The sequence below is a fragment of the Sorex fumeus genome, unplaced genomic scaffold, assembly GCF_029834395.1.
Source record: "Sorex fumeus unplaced genomic scaffold, SorFum_2.1 ptg000033l, whole genome shotgun sequence".
Lineage (NCBI taxonomy): Eukaryota > Metazoa > Chordata > Mammalia > Eulipotyphla > Soricidae > Sorex > Sorex fumeus.
This window is the reverse complement of record NW_026606090.1, coordinates 267,455-282,894: the sequence shown is the minus strand read 5'-3', so window position 1 is coordinate 282,894 and position 15,440 is coordinate 267,455. Positions and strand designations below refer to the sequence as shown.

At 48.7% G+C, this 15,440-nt stretch overlaps 1 protein-coding gene across 2 annotated transcripts in view; it reads right to left on the bottom strand.

The window, feature by feature from the left end:
- Positions 1-15,440, bottom strand: part of RBM27 (RNA binding motif protein 27) — a 59,458-nt gene extending 44,018 nt beyond the window's left edge. For both annotated transcript variants that reach the window (XM_056116711.1, XM_056116712.1), the window contains exon 1: positions 15,186-15,440. In XM_056116711.1, coding sequence (XP_055972686.1) covers positions 15,186-15,244 — 59 coding nt within the window. In that variant the 5' untranslated portion in view covers positions 15,245-15,440. The remainder of the gene's footprint in view (positions 1-15,185) is intronic.

Here is a 15,440-nt window from a genome sequence, read left to right as displayed (position 1 = left end):
CCAAGTAGCGCTCAGGACATCTGGGTGCCCCCTCTCCCTGGTGACAGCAGTGTTCTGAGGCTCCTCCAGCTTTCAAGGAAGCAAGGGCAGGGAATGAAAGCAGGGATTCTGCCCATTCGGCCATCTCTCCAGCCCCTCCAATTCCGCATTTCTATCTTGACTAACAAACAATTCAGATGCTGGGGCCAGACAGACAGTTCAGCGGGCAGGGCACTTGCCTTGCAGACAGCCAGATGCTATCCCGGATAGTCCCCTGGACACCACCAGGAGAGAATGCTGAGTGTAGAGCCAGGAGGAACCCCGGAGCACTGCCGCGTGTGGCCCCCAAACCAACAATAAAAACAACAACAACAACAACAACAACAACAAAATCCAGTTCTTGGATAAAAGAAAGACCTCATTCCTTCCTTCTCTTTTCATACCTTTGTTAACAAGAATCAAACCCAGGGCCTCGTGCATGCAAAGCATTTGCTCAATCACAAAGCCAGGGCCCAGGAGTCAAAGAAACTGAACAGAAACACAATAATTTTCTTTCTTTTTTCCTTCTCTTGAGCCACACCCAGCCATGCCGGGGCTACTTCTGGCTGTCGGGTTCAACTCCTCCCTAGCAGTGCTCAACCAACCACGCAGTGCTAGAGATCAAAGTCGGAGCTGCTGTCCTTTAGGCCGGCTCCCGGTTCCTAAAATCATTTTCATTTTAATTAAGAATGGCAGAAAGAGGCAATGCTATTTTCTCCAATGCTATCAGAACTTTCAAGGAGTCTCATGACTTGACAAGTATAAAGCTGAGCAAAGATAAGCGGTTTCAAGTGAGAAATAGGGAAATATTCAGATTATTGAATAGATGGGTTGTATTAAACAAACTCACCTATCTGACACAATGTATCTAGCAATCTGGGCTGGAGGGAAATTATAAGTGGTATGGCATTTGCCATGCATGCAAATGACCCCAGATGAATCCCGAGTACCAAATGGTCCCCCAAAAGCAAGCACCAAGATGGGAGAACCCGGAGGCACCAAAAGAGAAAATGCTTTGTTGTTATTGTGTTCTGTTTGGGGACACGGTCGTGTGCTTGGGAGCTTACTCCTGGCATGGCACTCAGGGATAAGACCTAGTAGGGCTTGCTCTCCAACCCTACAAAAGATATTGCTAAAAGATTAAAAAAAAAAAGTGGGGAGGGGGCTGGAGTGATAGCACAGCGGGTAGGGCGTTTGTTTGCCTTGCACGCAGTCAACATGGCCGACACAAGTTTGATTCCCAGCATCCCATATGGTCCCTTGAGCACCGCCAGGAGCAATTCCTGAGTGCATGAGCCAGGAGTAACCCCTGAGCATGCCGGGTGTGACCCAAAATAGCAAAAAAAAAAAAAAAAAAAAAAAAAAAGGTCTATTTCCCAGTCAGTTAGGTTGCTTTGTTTGGCTTTACCTAAGGAGGTTCTGGGGTTTGGGTTTTTGTTGTTGTTGGGTCACACCTAGAAAAGCTCAGGTATCACTCCTGGCAGTTATCAGGTAACCAAAATGTGCCCAGAGAGTGAATGTGGGTTGGCTGCTGGCAAGACAAACACTCTACCACTACATTTTCATGTGACGTGTTAAAACTCAGGGTAAATAGTTAAGAGACAGAAAGCAGCAAATAAAAGAGTGGGCTGAAGAGTCAGAAAGGAGTTACGGCACTTGCCCTGCTGATCCCCAGCATCCCATATAGTCCACAGAGCACTGCCAGGAATAACCCCTGAGCAAAGAACCAGGAGTAGGCCCTGCGTACCTCCAAATATGAGCTAAAAATCAAAATAGGGAATGAACACACATTCGAAATATTTGTTTAGAGTAGTGTTTTTCTACCCTTTTACACCTGTATAGCCATATCTGTCCCGCATACTGATCCAAGAACAGCAATCACAACCAAGGTGATAGGCCCATGGTGTTCAACCTTACACCCGCAGACCAGCACCAGTCCACGGACCACTGGTTTAAAATGAGTAAACGGGGGGCCAGAGAGATAATACAGAAGGGTAGGAGTCTGCTTACATGTGGACGACCGGGATCTGATCCCTGGCTTCCTATACGACAGTCCCCTGAGCACTGCCAGGAGTGATTCCTGAGTGCCAGGCCAGGAGTAAGGCCCGAGCACCACCACTGTGTGGCAATGAAACAAAACAAATGAATTCAATTAAATGAGATAGTACAGTGGGTAGGGAGCTTGCCTTGCAGACAGCTGACCCAGTTCGATCCCCAACAACACAAATGGCTCCCTGAGCCCCACCAGGAGTGATCCCTGAACAGAGAGCCAGGAGGAAGTCCTGGCACAGCTAGGTGTGGCCCCAAAAAGTAAACAGTAGAGCCCAAGTGCCATCTTCCCTCTGCCCCCTGCCCACAACTTCAGCTGGTTAGAGACCTGAATGCCAAGACCAAGCACAAGCGTTGGCTGAGCTTGGCAGGGGTCCAAGGGCCTCTGTGAAAAAGAAATTTTTAGAAAGAGTCCTGGACAGAAAAAACACCAGCAGGATGGCCCAGGTAACCCCCAGCACCCCCAGGCCCAAGCAGCACTATGTTCACAGTGAAGCCTGGCCAAGGTGGTCACAAAAAGAAAACCAAAAAACAGGGCCAAAGCGACAGCACAGCAGGATGGGCGTTTGCCTTGCACACCACTGTCCCGGGTTCGATCCCGGCATGCCCTATGGTCCCCCAAGCACTGCCAGCAGTAATTCCTGCGTGCAGAGCCAGGAGCAACCCCTGAGCACCTATGGGTGTGACTCCTCCCCCCAAAAGTCAATCAAATTCCATAAAAACGTTTAAGAACATGTTTCAATGATCTAGAATAAATTTTTGGCAGGGGAAGTTAACAGAAATAGTGCACTGAAACCGTAAAGACATTCAATGTGTCATTTGTTTGTGGTATGTAACAGCAATGACACTGATACAGCCGCTCCAGAGTTTAGACACCTTTAGACACCGACCAAGCCAGGGTCAAAGAGCAAAGGGCACCTGCAGCAGGCACCCAGCCAAGTGGCACTACTACAGTCTGTTTGATGAGACCCTTAATTCTTTCCACGTGCAGCAAAAAAAAATTTTTTTTAAATCAAAGTTTTTGACTACAGGTTCAATTTCAATTCCACTTGAAAGCGATTTCTGTGTCAGGTCAGGAGTGAGACAATGAATGAATGTTATTGGGGCCACAGGGAGGAAACCTGATTCTAATATACATATTACAATAGTAATTTAAGTGTTCATCATCTTGGAGCTGGGATTACAGCTCAGCTGCAGGGCAGTTCCCTTGCATGTATAAGGCCCTGGTTGATTCCCTGGCACCCCACACACACCAAGCTGAAAAACATTTATGTTCCTTTTGTTTTTTTGTTTTAGGGCTAAGCCCGGTGGTTCTCAAGGCTTACTTCTGGCTCTGCGCTCAAGGATCACTCCTGGGCTCTGCTCCGGGCCCCATCTGGGAGGCCGGGGAATGAACCTGAGTTGGCTGCATACAGGGCAAGTGCCCTCCCCACTGTGCTATCGCTCTGGCCCCAGTATTTATACTCTCACATCAGTAATTGTGCTTCCAGGAAACAAGCTCAAGGACTCAAGTCGAGGATGAGAGTGCACAGGAGGGATAGCACAGGCCTGGCTCACTCCCAGCACCACACGTGCCCCACGCACTGCAGAGGTGACCCGAGCAGAGGCAGGAACAGCCCCTGAACACCAGCAGGTGTGGCCCCAAAACAATAAATGAACAATTTAACCGAGTAAGGTGACTGAGTGCCAAGCATCAGACTGGGAATGGACTTAAGAGTCCGACAGATTCTGCCTCTAGCCACCAACCAGGAAAGGGATATGAAAATAATTATAGTACAAAATAGCAAATGGTATAAAAGAAATTAATAACCAAGTGACAACACTGTGAGAGGATAAGGGAAGACACTGGTAAGCAACAGGGTTAGAAAAACAACTCCTGGGCCTGAGCGATGATCCTCAACCCCAACACCCCACAGTCCCCCCAAAGCATGAAAGGAGTGATTCCTGAGTGCAAAGCTGGGGAAGTGCAAAGTATGGCCCCCAAACCAAAACATAAAAGCAAATCAAAGCAGGAAGAACAAAGTCAGACATATTTAGGGGGCAGACAAAATCAGGTAAGAACTAGTATGTTTGAAACTTAGTATACAAAAGCATGCCAACAGTTTTTCTGGTCAATATAAGTCCGTTTCTTTGAAAGAGTGAATGAACAGTCTCCTGAAACAGTTCCGCAACTGTTCAGAAGCACACTAGTTTTTTTGGAGCTACGGGACTTTAGAAAAAACAACAGTACTTCCCCATCTTTTCTTTCCTTCCACAGATCAAATCCAAGTCCTCTACAGGCACTGCAACGCTTCTCGAAGTACTTCTCAGTCTTAAGGACACCTCCCCACCCCCCACAAATACTTAACCCGAGTACAGTCTTTCCTATGAGGGTGGCGGCAGTACACTGGAACAACAGAGTCAGGCCAGGAGTAGCCCTGGATGCGGGGCCAAACTTAGAGACAGACTTCAGGCCTGGAGGGAGGACAGAGGTTAGGGCAGTGGCCTGTGGCTTCAGCCCAGACAATGGCTCAACTCCCAGCACTTGCACACGCGGCCTCACACATCCACCCACCAGTAACCCTCCAGAGCAGAGGTAGGAATGGTCCCCGAGAACTCCAAGGTGTCCCCCGGGCCACCCTCCGGGAAGTAGGGAAATTTCCAGCAGTTCTGATTTTTATTTTTTCCTAAAAAGGGGATGATAGGCCACAGGGGTTGGGAAGGTCTGCCCTAGTATTTTATCAGCAATCAAGTCAAACAGCCACTGGCGAAGATTTTTTCCTTCCATCTGAATGACAGAGATGGGAGTGGAATTTAACTTGATAAAGTTGACCAACTTACAGCAGCATGTCACCTCTCAAGAGTTCCACCAAGTGGCCAAGGACGCAGGTCACAATAGAGCACTTAACCGGGGCCCCTGCAAGGCCACCCCCAACAGTGCACAGAGCAAAAAAGGGAAAAAGAGGGGAGACAGAGATGAGGGTAGAGGGCTCGACTTGGGTGCAGCTCACCTTGAGTACAACCAGGAGACCCCTGAGCACTGCTAGGTGTGCCCCCGCCAGAAACAGCCTTAGAAGTTCAGAAAAAGAGCTCAAAGGGTTGAGTGCGGACAGAGGATAAAAGGCACCTCGTAGTCCCCCTGAGCACCCCCAGGAGTAGCTCCTGAATATCGCCAACTGCGGCCCCAAAATAGAGAGGAGGGGCTGAAGTGATAGCACAGTGGGTAGGGCGTTTGCCTTGCACAACAGCCGACCTGGGTTCAAATCTCAGCATCCCATATTGTCCCCCAAGCACCACAGGAGTAACTCCTGAATGCAGAGCCAGGAGTAACCCTTGAGCATCGCCAAGTGTGACCCAAAAAGCAAACAAAAACAAAACAAAAACCAACAGAATAAAAACAAACAAAAAACAGAGAGGAAAAAGAGACCCGGACAGCGCAAGCCAGAAACACCTCTTTCCACAAGAGGAGCCCAAGGTAAAATCCCTAGTACCACACAGCTCCTTCAAGCAGTCAACAGACATGGGACAATAAACAAAATAAGGGTCTCAAACCTGACAGACTGATTAACTCCTCAGCAGTGGGTGTCATCCCAAACACTGCGAGAAGTAACCCGAGAAACAGGTCCAGGTACAGCCAGAGTATCACAAGGTACCGGCCTAAAGCTCAACAAATAAACAATTAAGAGATCTGGAAAGAGACTCAGTTCTCAGAAACTGCCTATTGAAGCTGTGGCTTTCACTAACAATTCCTCTCCTGTCTACTGTGTTCTAGCCCCGGGCTGATTATTTGAAGCAGCGGTGCTGTTCAATAGTAATGAGGAGCCAGAAAGAGAGCAGAGGGTAAGGCCATACGTGTGCCCATTTTCAGCCCTGACACATGGTCACCCAAACACTGCCAGGAATAGCCCCTAAATACTACAGGATGCCACCCCAAAACCACATGCGCCACCCTTGCAAAAAAAAAAAAAGAATCAATGTTTTTGCAACTTTAGGTAAAAACAGGCTGGAGCGACAGCACAGCGGTAGAGCGTTTGCCTTGCACACGGCCGGCCCAGCCAAGCTGGGTTTGATTCCTCCAACCCTCTCAGAGAGCCCAGCAAGCTACCTAGAGTATCTTGCCCGCACAGCAAAGCCTGGCAAGCCACCTCTGGCGTATTCAATATGCCAAACACAGTAACAACAAGTCTCACGATGGACTGGGCCCGCTCGAGCAAATCGATGAACAACGGGAGAACAGTGCTACAGTGCAGGTAAAAACAGGTTTTAGATAACACCAGGTAGTGCTGAGACTAACATCAAGGGCCTTGAACATGCAACTCTATACATTCGGCACCAATTTTCATATTTAAAAAACCACTGAGCGATGGGAAGAATGGGGGACATTGGCGCTGGGAAATGGACACTGGTGGAGGGACGGGTGCTAGAATACTCTATGACTGAATCTTAATCATGAACACTTTTGTAAGTGTCTATCTCACAGTGATTCAATTAAATAATTTTTTTTTTTTTTTGCTTTTTGGGTCACATCCGGCGATGCTCAGGGGTCACTCCTGGCTTTGCACTCAGGAAATCACTCCTGGCAGTGCTCGGGGGACCATATGGGATGCTGGGAATCGAACCCGAGTCGGCCGCTTGCAAGGCAAACACCCTACCCGCTGTGCTATTGCTCCAGCCCCTAAATAAATTTTTTAATTAAAAAAAATTTAGCACTGTCCTCCCGTTGTTCATCGATTTTCTTGAGCGGGCCCAGTAACGTCTCAAAACAAACTGTGAGGCTTGTTACTGTTTTTGGCATATCAAATACGTCACGTGGAGCCTGCCAGGTTTTGCTGTGTGGGCTGGATACTCTCAAGAGCTTGCCGGGCTCTCCAAGAGGGGTGGAAGAATCGAACCCAGTATGGCTGTGTGCAAGGCCAAGTGCCCTAGGGCCTGAGTGATAGCACAGAAAGTAGGGCGTTTGCCTTGCACACGCCTGATCCGGGTTGATTCCTGTGCCCCCTCTCAGAGAGCCTGGCAAGTACTGAGAGTACCCCGCCCACAAGGCAAAGCCTGGCAAGCTCCCTGTGATGTATTCGATATGCCAAAAACAGTAAGGAGTCTCACAACAGAGACGTTACTGGTGCCCACTCGAGCAAATTGATGAACAACGGGAGGACAGTGCTATAGTGCTAAAAAAATCTTTAAAAATATACAAAAACCACTGAATTTTGTTTACATTTAACAGGGGAAAATGCACTTTCTGTTCTCAGCGACAGCAGCAGAGTTCTGGGACACCCCTGGCAGTGCTGGGGGAACACACGCGGTGGCAGAGTCTGAATGTGGCCACAGCACATGAAGACAAGTGCCTTAGCCTCCGCACTAGCTCTCCGGCTGGGAAAATACAAATCATTTTTTATAGTCTACATCATTAATGCACATAATATGAATTAGGTAAAAGGCTAATATAATTAGCTCTATTTAATCAAGGTTACGCAATTTTTCTAATATCAGACTGGGAGTCGGATTCAGAGCTAGAAGACAGGGCCAGAGGACAGGCCAGCGGGTACAGACCTGCCCTGCATGCAGCCAACCTGGGGTTAATCCCGGCACCTTACACGGTCCCCTGAGCACTGCCAGAAGCGATTCCTGAGTGGAGAATCAGGAGTAACCCCTGAACATACCTGACTGTGGCTTGCCCTTTCCTACCCCCCAAAAAAAACTAGTAACTAAACGTCCTGATTTATATAATGATTCAATAAAATAGATCAACTGCAGAAATTAGTGAATCCCTGGGTTTAATCCCTGCATCACAACAAAAACAGGTATTCTAAATCTCACCACCCATTCATTTTAAACGCTATATAAATTTTTACAATAAGCTAAACAGGCAGCAGTGAATTAATGCTTATACAGCTTCTAAATTATAAATAATACAGACATAAAAATATTCTGGGGGGATCTCAGTTCAAAGGGCTGTAAAAGACCTTTGCTTTCGGGACACCTTACCTCAGCATCTTATGGTCCACTAAGCATTCCAGGGAGAGGCCTCTGAGAACTGCCAGGGTCGACACCCCCACCCCAAAAGAAACATGAAGCACTTGTTTATTTTTGAAAAAAGTTTCCTGAACTCTTTGTAAACTTCTAGAAAGATTTTCAGAGATTATCCTCTAGGTTCATGTAGAGAAACTCGCTTTCATGAGGTTCACCTATTTAACTGAGATGTGATCTATTTCTGATTTTGCTTCCGGGCCACATCCAGCTGTGCTCAGGGATCCCCTCTGACAGTGCTTAGGGGCCCACAGGAAATGCTGAGTACTGAATCCAGGTCGGCTCTGTGCAAGGCCAGCACCTTATCCACTGCACTAGGCTCCAGCCCAGTGCCATTCGATTTTATTTAAAGCACGTGATTTACAAAGTTATTCATAGTTGGGTTTTAGATATACGATGCCCTGGCACCAGTGCCCACCACCAGGGCCAACTTCCCCCCACCACTTTCCCACTAACCCCTCACCCCCACCTGCCTTCTTGACAGTCCCCTTGTTGAGTCTGGTTGGTAACGTTTGGGTGCCATGGTTCTGGTACTGCTGCCTCTGCGGTGTGGGTATTTAGCTTTATTCCCCCTTAACACACCGGTGTACCTGAAGCCCTTGGCCCTTGCCCCTGCTGCTTCTCACCTATCTCTTCTCTCCTCCATTCACTTAACGCCACTCTTTCTTTCCTCCTCCCTATACTTCGGGGCCAAGGGTGATGCAGGGATCCCTCCCCCTTTGAACCACAGCATTTCTAGCACCCAGTTATTCTAAATACCACATCTAAGTGATATTTTTATGTCATTTTTTAAAAAAACAAAATCATTACATATAAAATTATGCTGAAATAATAGATGACTACATCTAAACAAACAGATCTAAACACATAATTCCTACATGGTCTACATGAGTTTTAAAAGTGAGGAAAAGATGACAAACCCAACAAGATCTCTGAGTCCAATCTGTTCAAACAGCAGAAAAGAAACAGACTTTTTTTTTGGGGGGGGATGCAGGGGGGGGGGTTGCACCTAGATCCAGTGGTGCCCAAGAATACTGACCCACAGTACTCTGTAATCTGTATGTGTTGTTGAGGATTTGAACCAGGATGGGTGGGATGAAAGACAAGCACCTTAATTCTGTACTATTTCTCCAGCCAAGAAATACAAATGTTGGGCCAGAGATAGAGTACAACTGGCAGGGCACTTGCCTTGCATGTGGCCAACCCAGGTTCAATTCCCACAAATATTCCTCTGAGCATCATCACAAGTGAGCCCTCAAGTGCAGAGCCAGGAGTGCACCCTGAGGAGTGCACCCTGAGCAACACCAAGTATAGCCCCCAACCCGACAACACCTCATAAAAAAATGAATTTGTTAGAAAAATTTTTATCTGAATATAATTGGGGGGGTTGGGGCCATATCCAGCTGTGTTCAGGGCTTATTCCTCGTATCACACCTGGTGGGGCTCATGGGACCTGATGGAGTGCTGGGGATTGAAATCTGGTTGGGACATGCAAAGCAAGCACCTTACACGCTATATTATCTCTCCAGCTCCAGAAATAGAATGTCTTTTTTCTTTTTGGGTCACACCGGTGATACACAGGGGTTACTCCTGACTCTGTACTCAGGAATTGCTCCTGGCGGTGCTGGGGTGACCATATGGGATGCTGGAAATCGAACCCCGGTCGGCCACGTGCAAAGCAAATGCCGTACTCGCTGTGCTATTGCTCCAGCCCTGAAATAGAAATGTCTTGACCAAAATGATTTCTCTCCCCTATACCGCCCTGCCAACAAAAAATGGTGCTGTTCTTTTCCTAATCAACGGAGTCATTTCTTCCAGACTTTCTCTAATCAAAGTAAGAGATGTGTTCTACATCTGTGAAAGTGAAAGAGAAAAGTTCAAACTGTATGTGCATGACATTTCTAACTTGAAGGAAAACACACACACACACTCTCACAACATTGGACGGTTTTAGAAATAAGCTATTAAAGGTTGACGAAATACTATAGAGGGCAGGGCACGTGCCTTGTAGGAGGCCAACCCAACTTCAATCCCAGGCCCCCTGCTCACCATGAATGATCCCTGAGTGCTGTCAGGAGTAAGGCCTGAATACTGAGGAGGGGGGGAATTGAAGGGAGGGGGAAAAAAGTCCATTTTTGTTTCATCACTGACAGGATGGATGAGCATGCTTAAAGACTCACCAGTTGCAAACTTTGATCAATTTAATTAACTGTCAATTTCAGTTAAAAAACAAAGTACTATTAAATTGCAAAGTTCGTCAAGTTAAATAAGAAAGTGCAATAGTGGGGCCAGAGAGACTGTACAAAGAGTAAGACATCTGCCTTGCACACATTTGATCCAGGTTTGATTCCCAGCATCAAATATGGTCTCTGAGCCTGGCCAAGAGTGATCCCTGAGCACAGAGGCAAGAGTAAGCCTTTAGCATAGTCGGAAGGGCATAAAAATTTAAAAAAAAATTGCAATACTAAATCATGTGCACACAATATGATAATTTCAACAAATCCATTGCAACTTCACTATATGAAAGCCTAACAACTGCTCTGAAATGCTATGTTGTAGCAACATGCCAATCTGCCATGAAAATTTTCATGAATCTGGAATATGCAAAAAGTAAATTTACAAACACAATCCATTTTAGCATATCGTTTAATACACTGTAGGTTGCCTAAACAAAAAAATTTTTTCCTAAGACAACATACTAACAAAAATACATGTGATAACAGTTTTGCATTTATCATTTCTTATTACCAATTCCATCCAAAACCTGGTTAAGTGAAGCTAAAAATAAGTTGGGCTTTTTTTTTTCTTTGCTCTTTGTGTCACACCCAGCAGTGCTCAGGGATCACCCTTTGTGAGTCAATACGGGGCGGTGCAGATTGAACATGACAAATCAAGGCAAGCATCCTACCCGCTGGACTAGTGTCGGCCCGAATTCATTTTTTAGTTTTAGACCCACTAGGCCATGCTCAGGGGACCCACTGGCTGGGCAGGGGACAATACGGGATACCGGGGATGGAACCCAGGTTCAGCCCTGTGCAAGGCAAATGCCCTAACTGCTGTACTATCTCTCTAGCCCCAAGATTTTTTTTTTAAAGTTTGCTTCTGGGGGCTTCCCTCGGTAGTTACTGCTGGGCTGTGGCTACTCCTGTGTTGGAAGGAGAGGTGTCCTTCCTGATTGTGTTCATTATGACACCTGGGATCAAACTAGGCCTCCTGCATGCAGAGTACACGTACCAGTCCGATGAGCTCTCACAGAAATCCAAATAATTATTTTTGGTAGTTCTAGGAAAGTATCTTTACACTGGGGAGTGTGCTAGGGGGCTGAGGGAGGGTTCTGTGACCTTGAACTGAAGGGCGTCAACAAGCAAGACAAGTGGTTCTATCTCTGACACATATACCTAGGCCCTATTTTTTGATCTCCCTTAACCCCAAATGAAATAAAAAATATTTCTTTATCTACACTCTCTTGGGCTTTAAGGGATTAACCCCAGGGCCTCAAGTACTCAAGGCAGGGACTCTACCATTAAGTCACATCACTGGCCCTATTTAAAAACAACAAGGACAGCAACTAAGAATCGGGAAAGTAAAGGGGTCGAGGTGCTTGCCTTGCATGTAGCTGAGCCCAGCTCGATCCCAACACCGCATACAACCCACTGGAACTGTAGATCTAACAGCTGTGGCAGTCTTACTCGAATCCCTCACACCAAGTGTGGTCCCCTCAGAACCACCACAGGTCACTCCTAAATGGTCACCAAGTCACCCATCCCCAAGATGCTCTCCCAGCACCGATTTTGAAGCATGATGTGTCCTTTAAATGGACAGAGTAATTCAAAGCAAAGGGGGTGAAGGGGTCGGAGGGCATGCTCTGCGTAATTCAATCCCCAGCAGCAGCCACTGAGCACAGGTGTGGCCCCAAAGCAAACCAGAAAAAAAGAATGGGAGGTGGCACTGAATTCAATCCTTTTGTAGGTAATCTTTAGTCCAAAAAAAAAAAAATCACAAAATATCTAGGGCTGGTGCAATAGTACAATAAGTAGGGCACTTGCCTTGCTGCACGGTGACTGACCTAGGTTCGATCCCCAGCACCCACATCACATGGTGACCTGAGCCCGCCAGGAGTGACCCCTGAATGCAGAGCCAGGAATAAGCCCTAAGCACTGTCAGGTGTGGCCTGAAACAATGACAAAAAAAAAAAACCCCCCACAAAATATCTGAGAACTAATTATCACTACAGTCAAAATTACCCAACTTAATTTTGACATTAAAAAAAAAGAAAGAAAGAAAACCACACTCTTGGAGTAAAGCATTTTAAGGAGCTTAAAAAAAAAAAAAAAGATGAGGCTTTTCCCTCCTGGAGAAACCCACGCTTGCTACTGCTCTTGCTCCTTCTCTCACTCTCATCTCTGCCCACTTCTTCTCCCCCGCCTTCTCCCCTCTCACACACCTCTAAATTTCTTTCAGTAAAAACTATCTGAGGGGCGGCCAGAGAGATAGTACACTGGATAAGGCATTTGTCTTGCACGCGTCTGTCCAGGGTTCGATCCCTAACACCCCATATAGCCCCCCAAGAGTACCAGGAGTGATCCCTGGGCGCAGACCCAAGAGTAAGCCCTGAGCACTACAGGGTGTGGCCCCCAAACATAACAAAACAAAAATTATTTTGCAATGAAGGGACCTAAGGGATAGCATGAAGTTAAGGCCTGCACTGGACCAACACTGGTTTTGATCCCCATACAGAGTTGCCCAAAGTCCCACCAGGAGCGACCCCTGAGTAGAGAAAAAAAATAAGCCCTAAGCACTGCTGGGGTGGAGGGGGTCGTATTCAGGTATCTCCCACACCTGCCCTGAAAAAAATGCAAGTAAGACAGTCTCAACTAAAAAAATAAGTAAATAAAAGTAAGTAAACTTAAAAAGCAATTAAAATGGTGTGGTTTTTTTTTGGGGGGGGGGTATTTTTTGTCCACAATATTAAACTGTCACTTTTTACTCAAGACAGAAGATGTACATTTAATATTTCTGTATCTCCACCAACAAACAAAATCAGAGCCTGTTCAGAAAAGTCACGGGGGGGGGGGGGGGGGGGGGAGGGGGAGAGAAGGATGTGCACAAACCAATGGCGAGGGAAACCTGGGGATCGAATCTAAGTTCTCAGAGATGCCAGAGGAGCATGTGCAGAAACACCGACCTCTTTCCTTCTCCCAGTCTTTTTCCCATATGTGGCCAGCTTCACTAGATCCATTTCAGATCTACCTCCATCCTAACCCCCCAAAGCTTTCCTCTTTTGGTTTAGTTTTGGGGCCACACCCCCGGCCGTGCTCAGGGGGGGTCACTCAGTCCACTCCGGGCGGGCCTCGACCGAGCACCCCAGGTGATGCCAGGGACGGAACCCGAGGGGGCTGCGCACAAGGTCAGCGCCCGCCCGAGCAGCTCTCCGAAACTTTTCATTTGAGGCCCTTCCTCCACAAAACTTTCGAATGTGTCCAGCAGCCATTTCCACTTGAAGCACTGCCCACCTCCTCAGAAGACCTCGACGGAGCATCATTCTTGCGCGTGATTTACTAACACGCTCCTCCTCCTCCTCCGAATGCCAATCCGAGGGCTTCGGACCTTCCTGGACACGTGGCTGACCCACCTGTCTACGGTGGCCTCGGCGCACACCCAGGCCACCGCGCAGGGCTGCGCAGGGCTTCCCCGGGAGGACCAGGAAATAGATAAACAGGGAAGTGGTTGTCTCCCAGCGGCCCGACTCCACATCAGGTCCCCAACACCTCCCAAATTACCCCTCATTTCCACTTCTAAGAAACACTCGAATTTTCCACCGCAGCGAGCAGAAAATTGTGCAATCAAAGCCCGCCCTCCCTTCCTCGACCCCTTTCCCTTTCATCCCGAATGCCCCGAGCTCGCCCCAGGGCCGTGGAAGCAGCAGCAATGGGGACAGGGGGGCAGGAAATGACCCTTTGCCTCGCCAAAAAAAAAAAAAAAAAAGAAGAGTTCAAGATACCAAAGTCTCCCCACCTTCCCTGCAGGTTTCGGGGTTGCCTCCAGGGAGCTCCGCTTCGCAGATGCCATCCGGGCTCCCCAATAAACTTACTCCCTACAACCCCACTCTATAACCGTGACTGGAGCGCCAATAAAAAGTTGGTCATCCCTCCACCAAACACTGCCCCCACCTCCAGCCCCCAAATATTCTTCTAGAAGCATCTCTCATCCAGCCCCGCCCAATAAATACATCCTAAACCACCCTCCCACCCCTCATCCAATTCCCTTAGCCTCTCTGTCTTTTTAACATGCCTTGAACAAAACTTAACTCTTTTTTAACTATCCCCCCTCCTTTTTTTTTTTAAACCCCACCCCCGCGCCCCCCCCACCCCGGCAACCAAACACCTCGAGATGCCGCGTGGATCCCAATTTCCCAGGTGAGACTCGCAGGGATGTGAGACCAAGGTCGTCCTTCCGCGCCCCTCCCAGCGCCCAAACTTTAAAATAGTAATAGTAATAATAATAATAAGTAGTAATAAAAATAATGAATCTCTCCATTCCCCCTCCCCGAGCCCGCAAGGGTTCGAAAAGCCCCCCCTCCCCGCGCCGCCCGTCTCCCTATTTCCCAGCCAGCCCCTCACTCAACCAGCTCCGGCTCCGTCCTGGAACCCGTCCGAGCCCCCCTAGTCCGCCCGACTCCCCCTTAAGTCCCCAAACCCCCCACCCCAAACAGCAACACCAACTTCCCCCGGCGCCCCGGCCCAGGGCTCCCGGGCACACGAGCAGCAGAGCCGCGCTCCGAGACCCCCGAGAGCCCCTCCGTGCCCCTCCAGCTCCCCCTCCCGGGCTTTTACTTTTTTTTTTTTTTTGCTTCCCCCTCTTCTCCGCCCCCCCCCCCCCACATGTCCCGGCCCGGCCCCCCCGCCTCCCCCCCCCACACACACACACATACAATTCGCGTTTTTTTTTTCCCCAGTTTTTTTTTTTTTTGAAAGCCCTGGCGGGCCCCGCCGCCACAATGGGGCGAGTACTCCGGGGAGGACGCGGCCGCCCCCCCCCTCCCCGGCCGCCTCCCCTCCCCCCACGCCCCCCAACGCCCACGTTCGCGCCGCCCCGGCCCGGCGCCCACTCACATCGGCTCCAGTAACTTGGCCAGCCAGGACTTGAGGGCATCCACATCCTCTATGAGCATGGTGCAGGCCGGGCGGGCTACGCCGCCGCGCTTCCCCAGGCCAGCCGCGGGGGTCCCCCTCGCCGCGTCCGCACGCCCTCTTCACAGCGCCCGGCGCCCCCAGCCACCGGGCATCTTCGGAGACTTCAACCTACTCCCCCCCGGCCGGGGGCCTAACAGGAACTAACCCAGAGCCCTCACTCAACCGAGCGCGACG